Source organism: Littorina saxatilis, linkage group LG15, assembly GCF_037325665.1.
Source record: "Littorina saxatilis isolate snail1 linkage group LG15, US_GU_Lsax_2.0, whole genome shotgun sequence".
NCBI lineage: Eukaryota > Metazoa > Mollusca > Gastropoda > Littorinimorpha > Littorinidae > Littorina > Littorina saxatilis.
In genome coordinates, this window is record NC_090259.1 from 36,300,033 (window position 1) to 36,326,413 (window position 26,381).

The 26,381-nt window shown below is 44.2% G+C and overlaps 2 protein-coding genes and 1 long non-coding RNA gene across 5 annotated transcripts in view; 1 reads left to right on the plus strand and 2 right to left on the minus strand.

Annotated features, from left to right (window-relative positions):
* The window catches only part of LOC138949211 (uncharacterized), a 152,267-nt gene that overhangs the window by 64,364 nt on the left and 61,522 nt on the right, over positions 1 to 26,381 (minus strand). The window lies entirely within an intron of this gene.
* Positions 9 to 2,784, plus strand: LOC138949209 (uncharacterized). The gene is made up of 3 exons (XM_070320986.1): positions 9 to 95; positions 1,144 to 1,866; positions 2,331 to 2,784. The coding sequence occupies exons 2-3, from the start codon at positions 1,588 to 1,590 to the stop codon at positions 2,541 to 2,543; spliced, it is 492 nt and encodes a 163-aa protein (XP_070177087.1). The 5' UTR covers positions 9 to 95; positions 1,144 to 1,587; the 3' UTR covers positions 2,544 to 2,784.
* Positions 3,708 to 26,381, minus strand: part of LOC138949208 (nose resistant to fluoxetine protein 6-like) — a 24,451-nt gene continuing 1,777 nt past the window's right edge. The window contains exons 2-15 of one of the 3 annotated variants that reach the window (XM_070320985.1): positions 22,489 to 23,003; positions 21,254 to 21,420; positions 20,288 to 20,378; positions 18,212 to 18,305; positions 17,289 to 17,470; positions 16,443 to 16,613; positions 15,775 to 15,871; positions 14,761 to 15,022; positions 12,139 to 12,218; positions 11,316 to 11,444; positions 8,363 to 8,483; positions 6,252 to 6,438; positions 5,572 to 5,714; positions 3,708 to 4,239 (exon numbers count right to left, since the gene is read on the minus strand). In XM_070320985.1, the coding sequence (XP_070177086.1) occupies positions 4,087 to 4,239; positions 5,572 to 5,714; positions 6,252 to 6,438; positions 8,363 to 8,483; positions 11,316 to 11,444; positions 12,139 to 12,218; positions 14,761 to 15,022; positions 15,775 to 15,871; positions 16,443 to 16,613; positions 17,289 to 17,470; positions 18,212 to 18,305; positions 20,288 to 20,378; positions 21,254 to 21,420; positions 22,489 to 22,975 (2,364 nt within the window). In that variant the 5' untranslated portion in view covers positions 22,976 to 23,003 and the 3' untranslated portion in view covers positions 3,708 to 4,086. Of the gene's footprint in view, positions 4,240 to 4,831; positions 5,715 to 6,105; positions 6,439 to 8,362; positions 8,484 to 11,315; positions 11,445 to 12,138; positions 12,219 to 14,760; positions 15,023 to 15,774; positions 15,872 to 16,442; positions 16,614 to 17,288; positions 17,471 to 18,211; positions 18,306 to 20,287; positions 20,379 to 21,253; positions 21,421 to 22,488; positions 23,004 to 26,381 lie in introns of those variants that run through there. The other 2 variants (XM_070320984.1, XR_011450191.1) reach the window with 2 other exon arrangements.

Consider the following 26,381-nt stretch of genomic DNA (forward strand, 5'->3'; position numbering starts at 1 on the left):
GTGAGCGCACGAGCCACAGATGGCCAAACAAAGCGTGCAGGACGACTCTTCTTGAGGCTGGATGGTTCATGAGATATATTATATCCTCTGTAACCGTAAGTATAGACCATGTACCAGCTAGCACTTATCGCGCTATAAGACTATTTCCCGTCAAACAAATATTGACATAACGAAAATATGAAAGAAACACATAATCAGAAAGTGAACAGTCTCAGCTATCATACATTTTGCTGTTCTTTTTCTGTCCAACCCTAGTTTTGTTTCCGTTTGCCAAACATCCCGGTGTAACACGAGAAAATTACTCCCACGAGATTTTTACTCTGGAGCAAACATTTCGTACGAAAATGTTACTCCCTTTACGAAAAAAGCACTCCCCCATTACACGAGAAAAATACTCCCCACGACAGGTGAGTTCCGAGTTAACATTTCGTACACAAATGTTACTCCCCTGACGAATAAAAAAACAATAAATTACTTCACCCTAACACGAGCAATTTACTTCCCATGCCAGGTGTACGAAATTTATACTCCCTTGTCCCCTGTTAGTCTTGGTGGTGGAAGTGGTGGAGGGAGGGTAGCGCGACATTCGTTTGTGCGAGATCACATATTGGCATTATCCCTTCGCCCGCATCCCATTTTCGCGTACGAGATTTTTACTTGAAGTAAACAAAATTGGGAGTAAAAATTTTGTGGAGGGAGTAATTTTTTCGTGCCTTGGGGAGTTCTTTTCTCGTACGAAAAATGTACTCGGAGTAAGAATGTCGTACGAAATTTTTACTCCGGAGTAAATTTTTCGTGGAGTAAAAATTTCGTGTTACACCGGCAATGTCATGTGTGTTGCTTTACTTTCGCCCATAAAACTAAACAGGCTTGCGTAAGTATTGCCGATGAAATTCAACATCAGAGTCTTTGCTTTACTGATACATGTACCAATGTAATTCAACAATCATGTTTGCTTTACTAATGCCAGTGATATTTGAATACATTTGCTGATAAAGCAGTTTGAATTTGTGGATGTTGCCGATAAAATGCAACGTGATTGCTTTACTGTTAGTGTTACCGACGAAAGTCAACATGTTGCCTTGGTGTTTTCGATGATATGTGTCGCTTCCCTTTTGCTGACTAAATTAAACATATTGACAGGTATCAACCACACGAGAGAATCGTCCTGAACACCGCTGACAAGTCTGCAACGGGCTACTCTGGCGTAGAGGAAAAACAGCATGCTTTATGTGTATATGTGGGTAGTTTATCCCAGCTGAGAAGGAACATCTCGAACACTTCAATCTCACAGTACTCAGTAAGACTCGACTTTCTATACTACTGGATAAGGATAGCATTATCCACTGCAAATGTGCCATTGATGTTTTAGTAGTGACACCACCTTCCGGCTAGGCGTCGCAATCTGTTACAAATTTGAAGTCAATAACGATCAATCTTCTGAGGGGTTCACTTCGCGAAAGAAACCGACCACTCTAACCCCAAAAGCATCGAAGAGTGGCGGTGTGCTGAGAGAACCTGCCCAGGCCGAACGAGCGCTAGCAAGACGGCGACCACTCTGTACGTGAGAAGCCTTGTCTGATCAACATGCCCACACCCACCCCCACGCTTCTCCCAGCCAAGCTGCGTCCCAAGCTGCGTCCCAAGCGAGACTACACCAAGAAGATCCCGCCGCCACGCCCCGACTGCAAGCATGACGTGTTGTGGACCAGTCCCACGCGCATCAACTCCATAGCGGACTACGAACACGTTCACGACACGACAGTACAGAACCGCGTCAAGCCGGAACTGTTGCGTAGTCTGGTGTGGGACGCCATGATACAGGACTCGCTCCGCCGGTACTCGCGCACCACAGCCTCCTGCAAGGTTTGACATATACTGATGACCTTTTTGTGTGGAATGTATCAACAGTTAACATTCAATGTGCCTGCCTTTCATGCAGATGTGAATTTTCTTTTCATGATTGCTGAATAGATTTTGTTGTAAAACGTTTCCACACTGCACACAAATCAGCTAAGCAGTAATGTTGGTACATGTCCAAGTGAAACAATGTAACAACTGAACGCATCGCTGGGCAAGGTTTCTAGGTTCTCTACGTTTTTTACAATTTTTCTTTTTCTTTTTTTCCATTAAATAAAAAGTTTTCATCTTGTTCTTCTGCTCAATGTCTCCCTCTCCCTTTCATGTCTTTCCTTTCACTGTCATTTTTACTTCCATCTGATCTCCTGATCAAACTACTATGCCTGTGTGCATCTGTGTCCCTATAACTGGCGACTGTCGCCGCTGAGAACGTTCAATTTCAATGTCACCTTTCAAATCTATCGTTCCAGGCCAAGCACTTGGAGCAGGTCAAGCCTCACAACGCCTACGTGTGCTGTATGTACAATCAGTACGTGCAAAAGAAGGGCGTGCCCATGACCCCCCCGTACCCGACCACCCATAGAATGGTCTTCCGTCTCGGGTTGGCCACACGCCTAGCCAAAGTAGCCGCCCGGGGAGCGGAAGACGAGAGGGCTGCCTGCGAGCGAGCCTTTTCAAACTGAAGAGGGTGCGCAGTGACACGTTTTGTGGGACTGGATTGCAGTCAGGCTGTCTTTCTTTGTCAACATTGTCTTGGTGACCGTTCAACAGCAGTGAGATACAAACAAAAGGCGAAGTGTTGTTCCTGTGACCAGACTGAAACGCGCCTTTTGTTTCTGCAGAAGCCACGTAACGTGTGAACAAAAGGTCTACTTCATATGCACTGTAATTATACCATTGGAAAGACAAGCGCACGGTAATGGAGTTTGTGTGTGTGTGTGTGTGTGTGTTGGGTGTGTGTGTGTGTAGGAGGGGGGGGGGTTGGTTGGTTTTTGACTCACATGCGAAGCAAAAGTGAGTCTATGTACTCACCCGAGTCGTCCGTCCGTCCGTCCGTCCCGGCGTCCGTCCGGAAAACTTTAACGTTGGATATTTCTTGGACACTATTCAGTCTATCAGTACCAAATTTGGCAAGATCGTGTATGATGACAAGGCCCCAAAAAACATACATAGCATCTTGACCTTGCTTCAAGGTCAAGGTCGCAGGGGCCATAAATGTTGTCTGAAAAACAGATATTTTTCCCATTTTTCCCATTTTCTCTGAAGTTTTTGAGATTTAATACCTCACCTATATATGATATATAGGGCAAAGTAAGCCCCATCTTTTGATACCAGTTTGGTTTACCTTGCTTCAAGGTCAAGGTCACAGGAGCTCTTCAAAGTTGGATTGTATACATATTTTGAAGTGACCTTGACCCTGAACTATGGAAGATAACTGTTTCAAACTTAAAAATTATGTGGGGCACATGTTATGCTTTCATCATGAGACACATTTGGTCACATATGATCAAGGTCAAGGTCACTTTGACCCTTATGAAATGTGACCAAAATAAGGTAGTGAACCACTAAAAGTGACCATATCTCATGGTAGAAAGAGCCAATAAGCACCATTGTACTTCCTATGTCTTGAATTAACAGCTTTGTGTTGCATGACCTTGGATGACCTTGACCTGTGAGGTAGCCTAAGTAATAGAGTTACAGGCGATCGAGGGCACACGGAAGATGAAGACAATACAGACGGGAGGACGCACGTCAACAGAGAATATCATTGAGTACTTGTATGTCCTCAATCCCTTTTTTAGGAACTAAACATAGGGCCTACTGTGGTGGAAAAATGCAACACATGAAAGCCTTCCAAATTTTATTGCAACAGCTTCCGCTGGCACAGCTTCTCAAACGAAGCTAACATGAGTACGCATGAGTACGCATGCTGTACACACATTACACGATTTGTTGGTGAAGGGGACTCACTTGCACAGACAGTCTGTTACACCGTGTCACCGTGCGGTACAGCATCGCTTTTGATGGAATGAACGTTGGAAAATCAGAACTTTGGGACGAAAGCAGGTCACCGCCAGGGGACAGTGCCCCGTTGGGGTCATTTGAGTGAGTTTGGACATAATTTGGAGCCACCACATGCAAGTATATATAAACAAATGTACACATCTTTATAATTTCCACCTGAATTTTCTTTGTAAAAATCCGAAAACTTTTTGGGATTTGACTTTAACCCTGCTTGTGCTCGCTGTGCTTGTTGCTGGGACTGCTGGCTCTTTGCAGCACCACCTTCTCCACCCCCATCATCGGGGCCTCCAGGGTCAAGGACGTCACCAAGGCAACCATGTAGGACAGCAGCAGCATGCCCAGGAAGAAGAGCACCTGAAGAAGGCAACACACAGTGACTTTCACGTTCCTCTCTGTTACTAAGGGAAACCCACAACACACAGTGACCTTCACGTTCCTCTCTGTTACTAAGGGAAACCCACAACACACAGTGACCTTCACGTTCCTCTCTGTTACTAAGGGAAACCCACAACACACAGTGACCTTCACGTTCCTACCTGTTACTAAGGGAAACCCACAACACTCAGTGACCTTCACGTTCCTCCCTGTTACTAAGGGAAACCCACAACCCACAGTGATCTCCACGTTCCTCTCTGTTACTAAGGGAAACCCACAACCCACAGTGACCTTCACGTTCCTCTCAGTTACTAAGGGAAACCCACAACACACAGTGACCTTCACGTTCCTCTCTGTTACTAAGGGAAACCCACAACACACAGTGACCTTTACGTTCCTAGATGTTACTAAGGGAAACCCACAACACTCAGTGACCTTCACGTTCCTCCCTGTTACTAAGGGAAACCCACAACCCACAGTGATCTCCACGTTCCGCTCTGTTACTAAGGGAAACCCACAACCCACAGTGACCTTCACGTTCCTCTCAGTTACTAAGGGAAACCCACAACACACAGTGACCTTCACGTTCCTCTCTGTTACTAAGGGAAACCCACAACACACAGTGACCTTCACGTTCCTCTCTGTTACTAAGGGAAACATACAACACACAGTGACCTTCACGTTCCTCACTGTTACTAAGGGAAACCCACAACACACAGCGACCTTCGCGTTCCTCACTGTTACTAAGGGAAACCCACAACACACAGTGACCTTCACGTTCCTCTCTGTTACTAAGGGAAACCCACAACACGCCCCCAACAACAAAGACAAAAAAAACCTTTCTACAACCATTGACGCTCGCCATTCTACCCAACCACCCCGCCTCCTCATCCCCCCCCCCCCCTTCCCTTATGTTTTCGACGCAAGAGTTTGAAAAGTTCTCCTTATCCTACGTTGTACGTTCACACGTGTCATCTGCTAAAAGATGCCACCTTTTTAAGTGCAAAATCCAGAATTTCTGAGCAAATTTCACCAGTCGAAACTCCATAATAAGGTATACACTGAAGTTTTAACGAGTTATTCTTGCGACTCCGTTATCTTCTTGGCAGTGTGCAACTCTCCGTGCGTAGACGTGCATACATGTGTGTGTGTGTGTGTGTGTATGTGTGTGTGTGTGTGTGTGCATTTGAGTGAGAGTGTGTGTGTATTTGTGTGTGTGTGTGGTGTGTCTATAGGTGTGTGTCTCTGTGTGTTATGTAGGTGTGTATAAGGTGTGTGTGTTAGTGTGTAAGTGTGCTTGTAGAGACTTACCACGTCTATGTCGGTGACGTAAAAGGCAGTGCGACGCATGAGAAAGACAGTGTAGATGAGAGGCAGGTGGACCAGGTAGACACAGTACGTCAGGCGACTCAGCGGTACCACGGCACTCCACGACAGCATCGTGTTCACAAAGCCTGCATCGTCAACATTATCATTATCATCATCGTCATCATCGTCGTCGTCGTCGTCGTCGTCATCGTCGTCGTCGTCATCATCATCATCATCATCATCATCATCATCATCGCCGTCACTACATGTATGATCTTCCTCATCGTCGACCTGCTCAAAGCGGTGTTTACAAGAGTCATCGTCGATTCCATCATCAGATCAGCTTCATTGTAGCTTTGTGGTCTAGGTCAATCCCTGTTGTTCTCAGTGACAGAGCAGCTTGACGCAGGAAGGAGGACGAGCATAACAAAGTATGACTCCTTTACCAGAGACAAAGACTTATCCCCGTTACCTGTGACACAAGCCAAGCACGACCCAGGCCGGCAAAAGAGAGGCATGTGTTGACTATGGACTTACCCCCGTTACCAGTGGCACAAGACAGCACGACCCAGGCCGGCAAAAGGGAGGCATGTGTTGACTATGGACTTGCCCCCGTTACCAGTGACACAAGCCAGCACGACCCAGGCCGGCAAAAGATAGGCATGTGTTGACTATGGACTTACCTCCGTTACCAGTGGCACAAGACAGCACGACCCAGGCGACGAAGAGGCCCCAGCCAGTGCGTCCCGCGGCGTTGTAGAGGGCGGCCTGCCACACGGGCATGGGGTCGTTGGCCGTGGCGTCGTACAGACCGAACAGAGAGGCCAGGCCCATAGCCCCGGCCACCACCCACCCTAGGAAGGCGACCATCTGCACACAACGGACAGCAATGCACACAATGGACACAGTAAACAGGAAGCTGGAAGACATAGCGTCAGGCGGAAGAGTGAGGTCAGTCCCATAGCTATGGCCACCGTCTAACCTGTGAGGGCGGCTACTCATACACAACGGACAGTTAGACAGACAACTTCACGGAGAGCAAAACTGAACAATACTTGTTGGATGTAGCCAACACCTAGACCGAAGTGCTAAGCAAGGCAAGGCAATCCAACCTGGGGAGGGGCTCACATGCACTAGAGATGCATTTAATACCTTCAGAAAACACACCCGACTCTCTGTCACAAGAGCACAACAGAACCCGGTGTAACACGAGAAAATTACTCCCACGAGATTTTTACTCCGGAGTAAACATTTCGTACGAAAAAGTTACTCCCTTTACGAAAAAAGCACTCCCCCATTGCACAAGAAAATTACTCCCCAAGACAGGTGAGTTCCGAGTAAAGATTTCGTACAAAAATGTTACTCCCCTGACGAATAAATAACGAATAAATTACTTCACCCCAACAGGAGCAATTTAACTTCCCATGCCAGGTGTACGAAATTTTTACTCCCTTGTCCCCTGTTAGTTTTGGTGGTGGAAGGGGTGGAAGGAGGGTAGCGCGACATTCGTTTGCGCGAGATCACTTATTGGCATTATCCCTTCGCCCGCATCCCATTTTTGCGTACGAGATTTTTACTGGAAGTAAAAACAAGTCGCGTAAGGCGAAAATACAACATTTAGTCAAGTAGCTGTCGAACTCACAGAATGAAACTGAACGCAATGCCATTTTTCAGCAAGACCGTATACTCGTAGCATCATCAGTCCACCGCTCATGGCAAAGGCAGTGAAATTGACAAGAAGAGCGGGGTAGTAGTTGCGCTAAGAAGGATAGCACGCTTTTCTGTACCTCTCTTTCTTTTAACTTTCTGAGCGTGTTTTTAATCCAAACATATCATATCTATATGTTTTTGGAATCAGGAACCGACAAGGAATAAGATGAAAGTGTTTTTAAATTGATTTCGACAATTTAATTTTGATAATAATTTTTATATATTTAATTTTCAGAGCTTGTTTTTAATCCAAATATAACATATTTATATGTTTTTGGAATCAGAAAATGATGGAGAATAAGATGAACGTAAATTTGGATCGTTTTATAAATTCTTATTTTTTTTTACAATTTTCAGATTTTTAATGACCAAATTCATTAATTAATTTTTAAGCCACCAAGCTGAAATGCAATACCGAAGTCCGGGCTTCGTCGAAGATTACTTGACCAAAATTGCAACCAATTTGGTTGAAAAATGAGAGCGTGACAGTGCCGCCTCAACTTTCACGAAAAGCCGGATATGACGTCATAAAAGACATTTATCAAAAAAATGAAAAAAACGTCTGGGGATTTCATACCCAGGAACTCTCATGTCAAATTTTATAAAGATCGGTCTAGTAGTTTAGTCTGAATCACTCTACACACACACAGACACACACACACACACACACACACACACACGCACGCACGCACGCACATACACCACGACCCTCGTCTCGATTCCCCCTCGATGTTAAAATATTTAGTCAAAACTTGACTAAATATAAAAATGGGGAGTAAAAATTTCGTGTAGGGAGTAATTTTTTCGTGCCTTGGGGAGTTCTTTTCTCGTACGAAAAGTGTACTCGGAGTAAGAATTTCGTACGAAATATTTACTCCGGAGTAAATTTTTCGTGGAGTAAAAATTTCGTGTTACACCGGCATGAAACTCATGATTGACTAAGCACGTCAGTGAGAACGACAAAAAAGTTGAGTCTGGAAAAAAAGAACGAGCATAGTTAACATCAGATCACACCGCTCGAGGTTTAGAATAATCTTAGCAATATCTCAATATTGAGAGGAAGAGGAGAGTACTGTCCCCTGACCTTGGGCATGCGCAGTGTGGCGTTACTGCGGTAGATGATGTAGCCAGCGACCATACCCACGACGTAGGGCGCCATGCGAGTGTATGGTACGATGTAAAAGTCTTGGAACCAGCTACCGTTGCTGCAAAATATTGGGAACATTTTATGAGGGGTATATGATATTGAACGTCGCATGAAGAGAAACATTACGGGGGCATGACATGTCCCTTAAAAAAAGAGATTTTGTGTGTGTTTTAGAAATCAACTCACCACCTCTTTTACGCTAGTCATTTATGGCATGAAATGTCAAAGCGGCGGAGATGACCAAATTCACCACAGTCAATCAGTTAGTCAGTGAAGTGGTCTGGCTGGAAAAAAACACCCACCACTTTCGTTGTTGCGTGTCCAGCCGGTCTGGCCAACACGCCAGCCAGCGGCAATCAGTAAGACAATCAAAGAGTCAATCAAGGAGTCTGAGGGTGAAATTTTGTTGTTATTGTTGTTGTTGTTGTTGTTGCGTGTCGACTCTGGCAAGACCGCCAGCCAGGGTGGAAGGGCTCTTTATATGGACCACTTTTTGTTTTATGCTGATAACTAGCTTGTTTTCTTGCGACGAAGTTTCATTTGTGTTTGGTTGTCCATATTAGGGGACACACACATACTTTGCTATTTTGCTATTATTGTTTGTTTGCAGTAGAAACTCGGGGTCAACACTGCTAAAATGTAACAAACACGGTCTTATCTGTCATATATAGGGGAAGGGCTCCTAATATGGACCGGCTCCTAATATGGACCACCTCCTGTTCTGACAAACTAACGGCGCTAGAGCGCTAAAAACAATTTCATTCGCTGTATTCACCCTCTCTGGATAACTTGCATATATGTCAAAACAGTTGCAGAAACACAAACCTCAAAACCGTTAGGCTTTTTCTCTTTTTTTCACTTTTGGCAGCGTTCACTCTAAATTTGCCGCCTAAAACGGATTCGTTTCTGTCCACAGCCAAAGCTTTTATCACACAAAAATGGCTATATATGACAGCTAAGACCGTATTTGTTACATTTTAGCAGTGTTGACCCCGAGTTTCTACTGCAAACAAAAAACAAGTCGCGTAAGGCGAAAATACAATATTTAGTCAAGTAGCTGTCGAACTCACAGAATGAAACTGAACGCAACGCAACGCAGCAAGACCGTATACTCGTAGCATCGTCACTCCACCGCCCGTGGCAAAGGCAGTGCCCGTGGAATTGACAAGAAGAGCGGGGTATTCGTTGCGCTGAGAAGGATAGCACGCTTTTCTGTACCTCTCTTCGTTTTAACTTTCTGAGCGTGTTTTTAATCCAAACATATCATATCTATATATTTTTGGAATCAGGAACCGACAAGGAATAAGATGAAAGTGTTTTTAAATTGATTTCGAAAAAAAAAATTTGAAAATAATTTTTATATATTTAATTTTCAGAGCTTGTTTTTAATCCGAATATAACATATTTATATGTTTTTGGAATCAGCAAATGATGGAGAATAAGATAAACGTAAATTTGGAGCGTTTTATAAATTGTTATTTTTTTTTTACAATTTTCCGATTTTTAATGACCAAAGTCATTAATTAATTTTTAAGCCACCAAGCTGAAATGCAATACCGAACCCCGGGCTTCGTCGAAGATTACTTGACCAAAATTTCAACCAATTTGGTTGAAAAATGAGGGCGTGACAGTGCCGCCTCAACTTTCACGAAAAGCCGGATATGACGTCATCAAAGACATTTATCAAAACAATGAAAAAAAAGTTCGGGGATTTCATACCCAGGAACTCTCATGTCAAATTTCATAAAGATCGGTCCAGTAGTTTAGTCTGAATCGCTCTACACACACACACACACACACACACACGCACACACGCACACACGCACGCACACACGCACATACACCACGACCCTCGTTTCGATTCCCCCTCGATGTTAAAATATTTAGTCAAAACTTGACTAAATATAATGATAGCAACATTTCAAAGTATGTGTGAGTCCCCTAATATGGACCACCTTCAACAAATCGAAGAAATTAAAAGCTAAATGTTTTCATTAATTCATTAAGAAGCTTGCTGAAAATAACCTATAACTAGCCCTCCAGATTTAAAAAAAATATAACAAATAGTGGAAGTTGATAATTTCATTTATTTTCACTCTGATTTTGATAAGTTTCTTTAGTTTCCTGGTGTGCTCCAAATAATGCTCTCATCAACCCGAAACAGATAAATCTAAAGCATCTTTTAATTAGTCTGACTTGCACACTAAGTTGTAGCATGTAATTTTGAAATTTAGGGGGCTTTTTACAGTGATTCGTGAAGGCCGCTTCACTGGTCCATATCAGGAGCCTCGGCGCCTTATATGGACCATTTGTGATTTTTTCTGTATTTAATTTTTGCTGAATGTCTATCAAAGCTATTTTACTCTAATTAGGCCCACAGGTTAACCAAAGAGAGAAGGACTACCAAACACAAAATGAAACTTCTTCGCAAGAAAACAAGCCAGTTATCAGCATGAAACAAAAAGTGGTCCATATTAGGAGCCCTTCCGCTAACAATTTTTGTGTGATAACAGCTTTGGCTGGGGACAGAAACGAGTCCGTTTTAGGCGGCAAATTTAGAGTGAACGCTGCCAAAAGTGAAAAAAGAGAGAAAAAGCCTAACGGTTTTGAGGTTTGTGTTTCTGCAACTGTTTTGACATGTGCAAGTTATCTAGAGAGGGTGAATACAGCGAATGAAATTGTTTTGAGCGCTCCAGCGCCGTTACTGAGTTTGTCAGATCAGGAGGTGGTCCATATTAGGAGCCGGTCCACATTAGGAGCCCTTCCCCTACTTGTGCAGAAAGTTCAGTCAGTAAGACTGCCAGCCAGCCAACCAGCCAGTCTGTCAGCCAGCCAACCAGTCAGCCAGCCAGCCAATCTGTCAGACCGTCTGGGTGTGAAGAAAACCAACTTTTGTTGTGTCGTGTCGACCTTGGCCAGCGCGCCAGGCGGGTAGTGGTGCAGCATGGTCAACACAGCAGGGGTGGCGGTGGTCGCCAGCAGGAACAGCAATGCCGACAGACACCCGTACGCTGCTGAGCTGGAACGCGGATAGACAGACAAACAGACAAACATAATTATGCAGGCTCGCAAGCACGCACGCATGCACGTACACACACAGACACAGACATGTCGGGACGTGCCCTTGGACAGAAAGTCTTCTTTTAAAGAATATAATATGGTTTCAATATTCTCCAAACAGGCCTGCTCCGACGAGTTGAGCAAAAAGTCTATGGGAGGCAACCGCAAAGAACGCACGTCGTGATAGTAACGGATTATGTCCCCTGTAGTAATAGACGAGTGACCTACACTGCTCCAGTTTCTTCTTTCGCCCTGCTCGAGGCGATGCAAATACACACCCGTCCACACACACACACACCCGTCCACACACACACGGACGCATGCACACACACACACACACACACACACACACACACACACATACACACACACACCTGTTCACACACACGCAGACACGGGCCACCCGGCTTGCCCTGTCTTTCGGCACAGAGAGACAGGCTGACAGGCACAGAGACACACGCATAGATACAGACACAAAGACACATTTAGACAGACATGCTGGCAAGCGAACAGACCTACCGACCGACAGACAGACATACCGGCAACCAAAGGCATATCATTTATATAGAGACAAACGTGTATAATTCAGCAAACTAATGATCCTTTGTCTACTGCAGCATAGCTTTGCAGCAAGAAGCTATGGGATGACTCACTAGTAGAAGGGGACGAAGATGAAGGGACTGAGGATGTAGAACTGCATGTCGTTGGCCAGGTACCACGAGTGGCCGAAACACTGAGACACAAGCACAGTGTGATTAGCAAACATGTGTATGACGAGTGACCGAAACACTGAGACACAAGCACAGTGTGATTAGCAAACATGTCACGTGTACGACGAGTGACCGAAACACTGACTGAGACACAAGCACTATGTCATTAGCAAACACTTGTATGACGAGTGACCGAAACACTGAGACACAAGCACTATGTCATTAGCAAACACTTGTATGACGAGTGACCAAAACACTGAGACACAAGCACAATGTCATTAGCAAACATGTGTATGACGAGTGACCGAAACACTGAGACACAAGCACTATGTCATTATCAAACACTTGCATGACGAGTGACCGAAACACTGAGACGCAAGCACAATGTCATTAGCAAACATGTGTATGACGAGTGACCGAAACACTGAGACACAAGCACTATGTCATCAGACATGAAAATGACGAGTGACCGAAACACTGAGACACAAGCACAGTGTCATTATCAAACACTTGCATGACGAGTGACCGAAACACTGAGACACAAGCACTATGTCATTAGCAAACATGAATATGACGAGTGACCGAAACACTGAGACACAAGCACTATGTCATTAGCAAACATGAATATGACGAGTGACCGAAACACTGAGACACAGGCACTATGTCATTAAGCAAACATGAATATGACGAGTGACCGAAACACTAAGACACAAGCACTATGTCATTAGCAAACATGAATATGACGAGTGACCGAAACACTGAGACACAAGCACTGTGTCATTAGCAAACATGTGTATGACGAGTGACCGAAACACTAAGACACAAGCACTATGTCATTAGCAAACATGTGTATGACGAGTGACCGAAACACTAAGACACAAGCACTATGTCATTAGCAAATTGGTTGAAATTTTCGTCAAGTAATCTTCGACGAAGCCCGGACTTCGGTATTGCATATCAGCTTGGTGGCTTAAAATTTAATTAATGACTTTGGTCATTAAAAATCTGAAAATTGTAAAAAAAAAATAGGAATTTATAAAACGATCCAAATTTACGTTCATCTTATTCTCCATCATTTTCTGATTCCAAAAACATATAAATATGTTATATTTGGATTAAAAACAAGCTCTGAAAATTAAATATATAAACATTATTATCAAAATTAAATTGTCGAAATCAATTTAAAAACACTTTCATCTTATTCCTTGTCGGTTCCTGATTCCAAAAACATATAGATATGATATGTTTGGATTAAAAACACGCTCAGAAAGTTAAAAGAAAGAGAGGTACAGAAAAGCGTGCTATCCTTCTTAGCGCAACTACTACCCCGCTCTTCTTGTCAATTTCACTGCCTTTGCCATGAGCGGTCGACTGACGATGCTACGAGTATTACGGTCTTGCTGAAAAATGGCATTGCGTTCAGTTTCATTCTGTGAGTTCGACAGCTACTTGACTAAATGTTGTATTTTCGCCTTACGCGACTTGTTAGAACTTACGGGGACACGACTGCCAGATGGCCAGATCGACACTGCGCTTTCGACAGCGCTTTCGACAGCGCTTCCTCGCGCAGACACTGGAAACACGCTGTGCAGATAAACCTGTAGAAAATCTCCTTTGGTATCTTCTTTATCTATTTTTCTGGAGCTACGAAACCGAACAATGTGAAAGCGTGTTCTCCGAATCGGCGAACTGCAGCTCGGTGATAACTGTATCTATACCACAATCCTTCACGCGATCTGACCTAACCTTGACCCCTGACCTGGTCTACATACCATACACGACACAAACCAGTCAGCTGTTTTTACCCCCCCAAAACCCCCCACCACCCGTTTTCTTTGGATACACACTTTAACTACATACGTGCCGACGAATTGCTTCAATACTTTGAAGCTGTTGCTTGGATAATAACCAGGTACAATTAGTATTTCGGTGTTCAGTCAAATGTTAAAGTTTCTATCACACACACACACACACACACACATACACACGCACAGACGGACAAAAGTTAGCATCGCATAGGCTACACTTACGTGAGCCAAAAATAGTCATTAAATTTCGTTAGAATATCTATTAATCCTTCTCCTCCTCCTCCTCATCATCATCAGCATCGTTGTCGCAGTTATTACCAACGCCGTTACCACAATCTCCACCACTACCACAACCACCTCTTCCTACTCTTCAATTACCAACACCCTCCACCGGTGACAGAGACGAGTTCTGATAAGCGGGGCTCATGACAAATCGTGAGTTAATTGGAGGCGAGATGGGAAGGGGCGAGTTTGACGCCCTCACGGCAAAGATATTAGGGTCATGTTCCCGTATGTTATCCCGACTTTAGATGAGATACACAAGGGTATGCGTGTTTAGGTGGTATCAGCCATCTGCATTCATGGCAGAATGACCGAGGGTTTTAATGTGCCACTGTGGTGGGACATGGCTACCGTCTCGTCCCGGCCCGGATCCGAACCCGCGAGCCTAGGATCACAAGTCCAGAGCTCTACCACCTGAGCTACCCGGGCCCCCTCCACCACCCCTGCGTCAACGCCAACCCCAGCCCGACCGTACCATTTTATCGCCCGTGTTGACGAAGTTGTTGACGTAGAGCAGGTTGGTCCACCACGACTGCCTGCAGTTGTCTCGGTCAGGCCAGGTGTGCGGCCATAGCGGCCCGTCCCCCCAGTACTGCATGGTGGCCAGGTACAGGAAGACCAGCATCATGTAGACCGGGGTCAGGCGCCAGAAGCGGTGGAAGAAGAACAGGAACCAGTTCAACCGGCCTTTCCTCTTCTGCATCTCGCGCAGGGACAGGTAGGACACCAACACACCGCTGTGCAGTTTACGGACAGTCAAAGAACAAAGAAAGGAGACACAATTAATATATCAAGATGTCAATTGACAATTCTGTGACGGTCAGCAAACAAAAAGAAAAAAGAAAAAAGGGAACTAACGCAGGGCTCCCCACGGACGCCCGTCCTAGAGGGTCCCGGGACCCCCACTTTTAATGTTTAGAGGGTCCATGGACCCCCACTTTTAATGTTTAGAGGGTCCATGGACCCCCTACGCGGACCGGAGGCCTAGGACACCCCCCAAAATCAAAATCGCAAAAGCAAACTTGCAGACATTAAAATACACACACAAAATCAAAATAAGCAGGAGTGACCCCGTTTTTGATCTCAAATGGAAGAACAGCTCATTTTCTACCCGGGGTCACTTGCTTATTTTGCTTTTGTGTGTATTTTAGTGTCTGCAAGTTTGCTTTTGCAAATTTGATTTTGGGGGGTGTCCTAGGTCTCCGGTCCACTGCATAAACACTAGTTTATGAAAAATAAAACTCTTTATTTTATACGGCAGGGGAATGATTTACCTTTCTGGCAATATACTTGGTTTTAATATAACTGGCCGCATCACAAAGATCTACAGCTAAATGTATCTGTGTACTTTGTTTATGACGGGTAGTGTAGGACGTGATTTCGGTTTCTAGTGCGTATATGACGCAGGGACGCGCACTTTGGGGAGCCCTGCTACGACAAAGGCTCATCGACGCATAACTTTTCGTTCCTACCTGCACGCATGACTGACCTGAGGACAAAGAAGGTGTCCACCGCCACGGTTGCGTTGCCAACCAACTGGAACATGACACGCTTCATTGAAATCTCCAACCAGCGCCCCACGTTCCCTGTCACAACACACAACCAAAGTTTTATTTTATTTTAGAGAAACACGAGAAAAATGTGTTTCAGCATATTTGTTGATATAAACTTGGCCAGACAATTATTGTGACCAATTTTGCACCCAAATGAAAGCATTAATTCCCGTGTCATTTCATTCATACTGTCTATGCCAGTTAAGGCCGTTCACTTACATTTTTGGATAATCTTTTGGACTAAAGATTTTGTTTACAGGGATGACGTGACCGCCGCTCAAATAAGGGTTCCCTCAAAATCGACCGGACAAAAACGGAAGGGACCAATACAAAATCGACAAAAATCACAATAGGCCAAAACGTTGCAACTTTTACATACGAGAAGAAAGTCAAAACAACTATCTACCCAGAACATGTTGTTTTGTTTAGCAAGCTTGTGTATTTCGTGGCCAGGTGCAGAAGACCAAATGTGAAAACATGTCTGGAATTATTTTTGATGAAAAGCAGAAAGAAATGGTTAAAGTTTAGTCATTTTATTTTTTAAATAAGAAAAATGTGTGGTTCTTTAACTTGATTAGTTGTTGTTTATGAGTGAAAGACTCACAGGACCCCAGGGAGGTGGCGACCCAGAAGGAGTGACCCAGCACCACCCAGGTCATGGACAGGAAGCGGATGCCGTGGATGCAGGTCAGGCTACCCGCACTCTGCCGGGTATCCACCAGCTTCTTCACGTTGCTGTATACCGAAAATGACGCCAGCAGCTTGGTGCACGTTCCTACGTCATACAGACAGAACAAGGTCATCAGATAGCATGTTGGATGATTTCACTGCGTGGTAAGTATCATACTGTTAATTTGGTGTCGTTGTTGCACACATTAACTTTGTGTCGTTGTTGCACACATGCCTGTAGCACAGAGATAGAACAACGCCACTGGGCAGGACGTAGAGGGTTCCATGGTATCTACTTCATCCCTTCCTTGTCATCGTTCCCCATTGCTGATGGTGATGAAGATTGCAGTAGTGACAATGATGATATGAGTTGTTGTTTTTATTATGTCACCGTTCTCAAACAAGTAAGTAAACAAACAAATAAACCAAGAAACCAACCAACCGACCAACAAACAAACAAACACAGAAAACCACCTTTTAGAACCAACAAACCAGACGACGAGTCCACGAAAAGCCGAGCCAACCCAAGCACGCACCCAATCATCACAAACACATTTACCAACCCATCCCAACCATCCGTCACCTTACCCACGATCACCCACACACACACACACCCACCCACACACCCACCCACCCACACCCACACCCACCCACCCACACCCACACACACCCACACACCCACCCACACACACCCACACACACACACCCCACACACACACACCCACACACACACACCCGTCCACCCAAGTAACCAAACGGTGAGTGACAAGGATGTACACACCAAGCTGAAAGGACAGAGAGTGTTTCTGGACGTCGAGCAGTGGCTCCCGCTCCCCCCTGGAGTCCACGCCGGTCATGAGGATGGACAGCGTGTCCTCGCACCGCAGTCTGGGCACCTGCACCAGCGCCACGTCCAGCGCCGTCCCCACCACCATCAGTACCACGAAGGCCCCGCACACCGCCCTGCACGGCACATGCACTTTATACAACATTGACTAAATGTATAGAAAACACCGGTTTTGACACAAAAGACTTGGAGGAAGAGGAACGGGTCAATGTTTTCTGATGATTTGTCATTGTTATTGACCGCACGGCAGGGCAAACACACTGTTGTGCTAGTTTCAACACATTTCACTCAAGAAATGACAGGCTGACATGCAGGCCCCCAAAAGCAGCGCAATCACTGGAGACAACACAGCGTGCTAATCTTATACAGGTTGACCCACAAAATGCCACCCACTAAAATGCTTATAACCCTTTGATTTGTTTCGCAAATAACTTCATATTCGGTGTACATTGGCTTGAGATTGGGGATGGCATGCAAGTTCACAAAGTTTCAAGGTGTGTCTGTTAAATGCTCTTTCGAAAATGTATTCCAAACTCGGGGATTGACTCAAAGAAAGATGTTAATCACTGAGCGGTAGCCACACTAAGTCGGTTTAAGACCTCCACATGTTTACCTGTTGCTTTTTCTGAAAGGCCTTGAATACATTATCATCATGATCATCATGATCATCATCATGATTATGATCATCATCATTAATCTTCTTTTTCAGCGCCGGTACAGACACTGTTAATGTCACACCCTACAGACAAAAAGCAGCACCGGCACCAGCATCCGCACCACCACCATCATGACCACCACCAACACCACCACCACTACCGGCACCAGCACCAAGCCCAGTTGTGGTCAGAATGACTCACAGTGCAATGATAGCCAGGGTGTCCAGTTTGGGCGTTGGCTCTGTGCACGTCACGTCTCCCAGAGACACGCTCTGGTTCAGCTCCTTCTTCAGCACTGCACATCATCGTCATCATCATCATCATCATCATCATCATCCCGCAGACACACAAGAAACATCTTTTTGTTGACGCAAGAAGAAAGTCAACCTAAACTTCAACTCAAAGTTAAATGTATAATACCTGAGAAAAAAAAGGTCGCTTCCAAAGCTATACTATATTAAGATTCTGCGTTATAAATGATGCTACCTCGCTGGAGGTTTTAAAAGCTTAATTAAATGTCGTATAATAATTAATATGCAAAGAAAGAGCACTCTTAGTTGGCTTGGGTTTGGTTACTTCCACTCAGTTATTTCCCTTTGTTTTGGTACGTTGGCTTTAATTAGTAAGCCGCGTCAAAGATGGCAAGTCGTCTTGTCGTCAGATTTCGAGAAATCATGCCGTGTGCGTACAGTGGATTCCCAAGATTCTTCAGATTCGTCAAATTCGCCAGAAACTCCACTGACCCAAACGACCAGATCAACAGTATCCTTTTAAAGTGTGAAGTTGTGCTTTACTGCAGACTTTTTGGAAACCGGGATTTTGGTTTTTGGCTCACGTAAGTGTAGCCTATGCGATGCTAACTTTTGTCTGTCTGTGCGTGCGTGCGTGTGTGTGTGTGTGTGTGATAGAAACTTTAACATTTCATCATTTGAAGACGTCACACGCACGTATGTGCGTGCGTGTGTATGTCTGTGGTAGAAACTTTAACATTTCGTCATTTGAAGACGTCACATTATGGCGTAAGAGGGTTAGACGTCACGCGAAGGAATTACTGAAAGTCTCGGTCATTGTTACTTTGAGCGGGCCGAGACTAGTTGGCAGTCGTGTCGCAGGTATTGTTGACTCTCTCTCTCTCTCTCTCTCTCTCTCTCTCTCTCTCTCTCTCTCTCTCTCTCTCTCTCTCTCTCTCTCTCTCTCTCTCTCTCTCTCTTTCAACTTCAGGCCCTTCAAGCGTTATTATTCTGATTTGTTTCGTTTTGGTTTCATTTTTCATTGCTCATTTTTCTTTTTGATTTATCTCCCTTCCCCCTTCTTTTGCGCTTGGAGGACATCATCTTCTCTGATAAGTCGTTTTGATATTTGTATTGTTGTTTTCATTTTTTTTTAACCTGTTGAAGACCATTAGGTCGAAACGTTGTTCATTGTCATTTGTTTGTATATTTCGTTGCGAGTCCAGAATATTAGGTATTACTCTTAGTCGTGTCCCTGTAAGTAGGCTACATGCAGACAGACATATCTAGATCTAGTGTCTCGCTTTCTTGCACAGTATCACCAATGCTTACTGTGTGTGTGTGTGTGTGTGTGTGTGTGTGTGTGTATGTGTGACGGAGTGATTGAGTTTGTGTTACTGTTTGTCTATTTCTTACGTGAGCGTTGAAGGCTTCGCCTCTTGTTTTTCTCGGTTTAATATACGCGTACAGACTTCCCATTTTTTTTAAAACACACACACGCAGGCAGGTAGACAGTCATGCACGCGGACACGCACGCACGCACGCACATACACACACACACATACACACACACACACACGCACCCACACACACGAGCGTACACACACGCACACACACGCACGCACGCACACACCGCACGCACGCACACACACGCACACACACACACACGCACACGCACGCACGCACACACACACACACTGACACACACACACACACACACACACACACACAAGTGCACACACACACACACACACACACACACACACACACACACACTCCAATAACTCGAACCGGCCCATGTGAATCGACTCTCAAAACAACAACCCTTGCAATTGTACCCGAAAAATCATGACATTTGATCAGGAGAAAACTTGTTTCTGGAATTATTTGATCAAATGTTTTGCTCATGCCTACAGGAGCTGGTATCAAACAGCCTGGCCGGGTCGATCAACCAAAGTATCCTACTTCTGAAACTTCTACAGTGGAAGCCCCTGTGGTGTGGACGCGGTGGAGCTATCCGGAGTGTAATATAATGGTGTATCCTTACAGACGTTGAAGATCAGCTTGACATCGAAGTCAGCACAGGAGCTGGGCACACACAGTCCCTCCTTGACCGTGATGACGGGCAGCACAAAGTTCTACCACACAAGTAAACAACAATCATTAAGTAGCTTCACGCCAGTTACTACCAGAGAAAAAACCTGTACAAAAACCACAAACTTGAATCCAAGACTCATAACGTTCCCAAATGAAGACAACGAAACATTGATGTTGTCCCTACGATCAAACGTCCCGTCCCTTTCTTCTGCCACACTTCTCTTCGTGACAACAGTGGGGCCCACCGTCTCAGATCATGGCGGTTTTTGTGTCAGATAAGACCCTTCTGAAGTTCTCCAAAATGGAACAACCTGGATGCTCTCTGTGCACATAAGGCTTTTTTTTATAAAGGGATTTTGTAAATGCAACCAGAGACAGGGGCGGATCAGTTAGTTGCATGGTCCAGAAACATGACCCCCCCCCCTCCTCCCGGAACTTTCTTTTGTCCGAAGAAGCGAAATAGTGCTATCTGGTGCCATATGCGCCTAGAATTTGCCACGGAATCATCTTGCCAATCTCTCTCTCTTTTTTTCTTCTTTTTTTTTAGCTGGAAGGGGGTGCACGTGCACTCTCGTCCACCACTGAGTGGGCTTTTCAGGAATTAATTGCTAAAACAAAATCCCTCTGCGTACAGAGAGCACCCAGGCTGTTCAGTTTTGGAATGTGACCAAGTGGAGGGATGATCTTATCCCCTGCCAAAGCCTTGCCAGATCTGTGGTGGTGAGCCCAACTGTTTTCCCGAGAAGGAGTGTGGCTTTTAAACGCCATTTAAGACTGGGGTGCATGGGTATTTCCAAAGAAAATACTCAAACCAATAAGTTAAAAGGGACATGCACACGACCGAGCTGTGAGCAATCCGTCAACCCATAATGCAGGCCAAACAGTTGAACAGCTTTCATCACAATTACGTACGTACCTCAAGAATAACCGGAATACCACCATTGCAATACTTCCCAGTGAACGAGTGACCATCTGACGTCATGTTCTGAGTCACTGTCACCTCGCGGCATTCGTCATAAGCCCCGAGCCAAAGAACGTTGAGGTCAAAGATGGCTGGACTTGGTTTGCCGTAAGCATCCAGCACTGAAAATGTTATCACTCTACACATAACAGATTGTCTTGGAACATCTTATCACTGGCTAGAAGACTTGGCCTTCTGTTTGATGGTGATCTTTAATACAGACAGGTATATTATGTTTCAAATCCCTTCTACCTATTGACCTTGCCCAGATGTGTGCGTAAGTTCATGGTCTGCAAAACTATTGGCTTGAAAGGCATAACACATACAGACACACAGACACAGAGTCGCGCATGCGTACGCACACACACACACTTATAGATACACACACACACACACACACACACACACACACACACACACACACAAAGTTAAGAATAAGTGCACACGATTTAGAAATTGAAAAGGGTCGACATTTAAATACACCAGTAAATGACAGATTATGCAAAAAATGTAATGTGATAGAGGATGAAATACATTTGTTGGATAAATGCACCAAATATACTTCCATTAGAGAAAAATTCATATCAAGCATAGCCTATTCAGGCCAATACACTCTTCCCAGCCAAATATTACAAATACCCAAACTACAAACCCAGCTAGCACAGTTTGTTTACGAATGTTTCAAAAAACGGTGATGTTTTCTTTTACTACAGTTTCTTTGTTAATTAATTACGTGCCTTATAAACTGTGTGTTTCATGGCAATAAAGATTATTCTATTCTATTCTATTCTATTCACACAGTCATCATGCGTACACACACACACACACACTTATAGATACACACAGACTCACACTTATAGACAAACACACATACACACACATGGACACACACTCACACAAACACGCGCGCATGGGCAGATTGCCTGGGGCAATTGTCCGGGGGCAATTGTCCGTCCATTTTGGGGGGCAGTTGTCCCGGGGGCATTTATTGTCCGGGGGGGGGGGGGGGGACAATAGTCCAGGGGGCAGTTGTCGGGGGGCAATTGTCCGGGCGCGGGGGGGTCGACAATGTCACATGGTTTTGCTTTCTCCACTTTCCACAACCCATTAAAACCCGACAGAGTTACTTCCGAACATCGTCTATCGTCAACAGTTGATGGCATTACACAAACAGCGGGATAGGTACTTACTTTTCATGGCCCATAATTCCCTGGATTCGACAGCTTTTTGGAATAAACTAAAGTCATCGATACATTGTAATAGGCTTAGCCCCACACCGTCACCAGACTCTCTCTGTCCTCGTCCATTGTTCTTCCTCGCCACATCGCCACCCGCCATGTTGGTGTCTACTGACCAACCTTCCACTCCGACCTTCAGTTCAGCGAAAACTTGGGAACTCTTTCCGTCAGGGGCTTCAGACGCCGAGCTCACAATCAGCCCCCGAATGTCTGCGGAAGACAGGAGATTAAGCAACTGCATTGAGTTGTCTTTGAGCAGACGAGCTGTGTGGCTGGAGGAGAAGTGGGTCTGCCTCAGGACGTGGTTGAGCGCCTCAGAGTAAGACAGTGTCACAGGGTCAGAGAGCGTGACAGGGTCAGGCCTGGCGCGGCACGTGGTACACAGCAAAACAACACCAAGCGACACCAGGCCAAGACAGCGGATGATCGGAGAAGCCATTTCCTTCCGCTCTTCAAACTGCTCACCGCTGGAATGGAATGAATACAATGCGAATAAAAGGTTCTCGAATACGGCCCAGCAATGGGATCATGAAGTACAGCACAATGGAATGATGACTACAAGTTAGTATCTCTTGGCTCTGTCGACGCCCGTTTTTGATCGCTTGCTTCCCTTTATATAATAGGGCGTCGTCGTCCCGAACTAAATTCTTTGTATGTCATCAAACATATTGAATTCTGGGTAGGGAAATCCTTTTTGAGAAATGACGTCGGAGCCTTTTGGCAATGCATTTCGGACCCGGACTACAACATAATGTCGATCACACTTGAAATTAATGCTACTTAAAATTGCTTTCCATCCGAAGTAAACGGGCGCATATGGTCAGTTATCAACTTATCTCGAGTGAGATCGACAGAACGTACAGTACACAAATACGAACGGAGAAACTCTGAAACCGTGGAGTCGACACATGTTCGAGAACTCACGTTTAACGTTCGAAGTTGAACATTCTATTTTCACCCCAGAGAATTGTGTGCCAGATTCGCTTAGTAAGTTAGTGGTAGTGTGCTCGCCCATGAACCCGGCGGTCACAGGTTTGATACGCATGGTTGGCAAGAACGTTTAAAAAATATAGTGTTTTAATTTTTCAACTTTTTTGTATTTTCTGAACTCGTAATTCTTGTATTTTATTCATTTTAATTAATTCCAAAGGTTTGAATGATTTATTGAAGATCGAATTGATCAAAAGGTTGTGGCAGGTTTCATGGTATTAGGCCATTTTGATAGTCTCAGATTTGCTTAGTCTTTTAAATCCATATCTGTGAGAATCTGCTGTATTTGTTGTATTAACATGCAAACTAGTTGTTGTTTAAATACTTTTTTGAAAATAAAAGTTGAAATTTTTTATAATGTGTTTATTTATGTGCGTGTGAATGGTGGCGATCGTCAAAATACGGACGGATGAATTTACTTTTGCCACAGCATCACTAAACAAAGAACTAAATTCCAACACACACATGCACAAGTATCAATGCTGTGGTGGTTGAGAGTGCCAGAACACATTGAAATGATTGTTTTTCAACAACAATCGATATCCATAACACAAATTCTAACTTATACTAGCTCCGCAAAAAAAAAATGTATGGGGATTCGGATCTGTCCGTCCGCATAGCGATATCAAGAGCATCGAAACTAATTGTGATTTCACAGGACAAAAACACAAGTTTACTTAATTTTGTATACTGTAAATACAAGTTTGTGCACCCTTGAAGTGAGTTATAATGTTGCCGAGGTCAATTTGCCCTTGATCGAGGCACGGTGACCCGAGTTTCAAAGTTGCGATCCTGTCCGTCTAAACAATGTAACGATCGCCACATTTTTCTTTTCATTCAAAAACTAACCGTTTGGGGAGGAAGTGACCTCACGTTGTTTTACGTTGACGCTCGCGCTCGACAGAAAAAGACCGCAACAGTTTTTCAGTTAAAAAAATCGCAAAGTAATTACATTTTCTGAGGTTTTCTAGTGTCCGTCTAGTAACAATCGCCACTCTAGCGATCGCCACTGAGTGTTAAAGTCACATTTAACTCCATTTTCGACTGTTTTAAGAAACTATTTTGACGCTCAATCGTCACGTTTCAGTGTCGAAACACGTACTGTGCATTTGCAATCAGCCGGTGTGTCCAAACTGAAATGCGAGTGATGCCTCGATTTGTGGCGATCGCTCACGTGGTTGACGGACAGAAATACCTTTTTAGGGGGTAGGGGAACAGTTACTCCTCCATACAATAATGGTGTTTACAAATGATTGCAAACTTGTCTCTTTATAAACTGTTCAGACATGTCTTCTCTTCAATAATTTTCAGTTTTGCTCGGTTTGTTAATCAGGAGCACCCTGCAGTAAATGTTTCATCTGTGACAATGCTCGAAATGTTGACGCAATTCCAATGCCCATATCCTTCTCTTGTTACCTCATCTAGCCAAAACCATTGAAGATAGAAAGACATTTATTGAACAAACTAGATGCACAACACCAGTCTTAACACGTTTTGGTCTTACATGTATATGAAAATATTGATGGCCATGGAATGGTTTGAAAAAAAAGACGGTTTTTTCCTTCAAAACGGTCTAGGTCTGCCGGAAGTCGTATTTTTTCAAACCATTCATTTGAGAATCAATATTTTGATGTACATACAAGAACAAAACTTGTTAAGAATGATGTGGGGCATATTTTTTGTTCAATAAATGTCTTTCTATCTTCAACGGTTTTGGCTATATGAGCTATATGCATGCATAGGATGACCGTATTGCTTTTTTTGCGTTTTCAGGGTATGCCGCTTTGCGCCTGGTTTTTAGATATAAATAAGGACCAGGACTATAAAAAAATTTACTGTTTTTAGTTGTAACAAACTCACTTTGTTGGAAAAACATGTCCTTTGAATTGTGTGCCAACATTTATTTTGTAGAATTTGAGTGTGTAAATAGTAAATTGCTGAACACAATACTGTGAAACCTGCCTTGTATAATTATCGAGTACCTCTGGTAAACGATTTCCCAGAATTACTCATTCTATTTTAAGTAACGTCGGCTTTTGGGGAAATCCCGATGGATGATTGGTATCAACGCGCGTCGACTGGATGTAATGGAGGTTGTCTACTTCTAAACTGAGCAAACAAATTATTGCACCCATTTTCGTTCCCCATTTCAAAGATTTCTGTTACGTGACTGCTGGTCTGGGTGGCTGAGTGGTAGGTAACGCACTTGCGCTCGGAAGCGAGAGGTTGCGAGTTCGACCCTGGGTCAGGGCGTTTGCAATTTTCTCCCCCCTTCCCTAACCTAGGTGGTGGGTTCAAGTGCTAGTCTTTCGGATGAGACGATAAACCGAGGTCCCTTCGTGTACATTACATTGGGGTATGCACGTTAAAGATCCCACGATTGACAAAAGGGTCTTTCCTGGCAAAATTGTATAGGCGTAGATAAAAATGTCCACCAAAATACCCGTGTGACCTGGAATAATAGGCCGTGAAAGGTGGATGCAGCGCCTAAAGGCAGTCGATCTACTGGCCGATGTGAATGCGTGATATATTGTGTAAAAATTTCCATCTCACACGGCATTAATAGGTAACATGCGCCTTGAGTCGCCTTGTGTGGTGAGATACGTGCGCGATATAAATCCTCGTAAATAAATAAATAAATAAATAAATAAATAAAATCGACTGCAGGTACGAATTAAAAAATCGACAAAAATTCAGAATAGGTGCAACTTGGCAACGTTTACATACGAGAAGAAAGCAAAATCAGTTATCTATCCAGAACAGGTTGTTTTGTTTTGCTATCTTGCTTATCTCTTGTGTTATGCAATTTCTACAGATGCATATGTGGAGCGCATGAGCAGTAGAAAACGAGAGGG

What these genes read in the sequence shown, in the direction of transcription:
- LOC138949209 (XM_070320986.1), top strand. Translation starts at nt 1,588, where the DNA reads ATGCCCACACCCACCCCCACGCTTCTCCCAGCCAAGCTGCGTCCCAAG. An exon ending in GCACCACAGCCTCCTGCAAG is followed by an intron (nt 1,867 to 2,330) that starts GTTTGACATATA and finishes CTATCGTTCCAG; the next exon opens with GCCAAGCACTTGGAGCAGGT.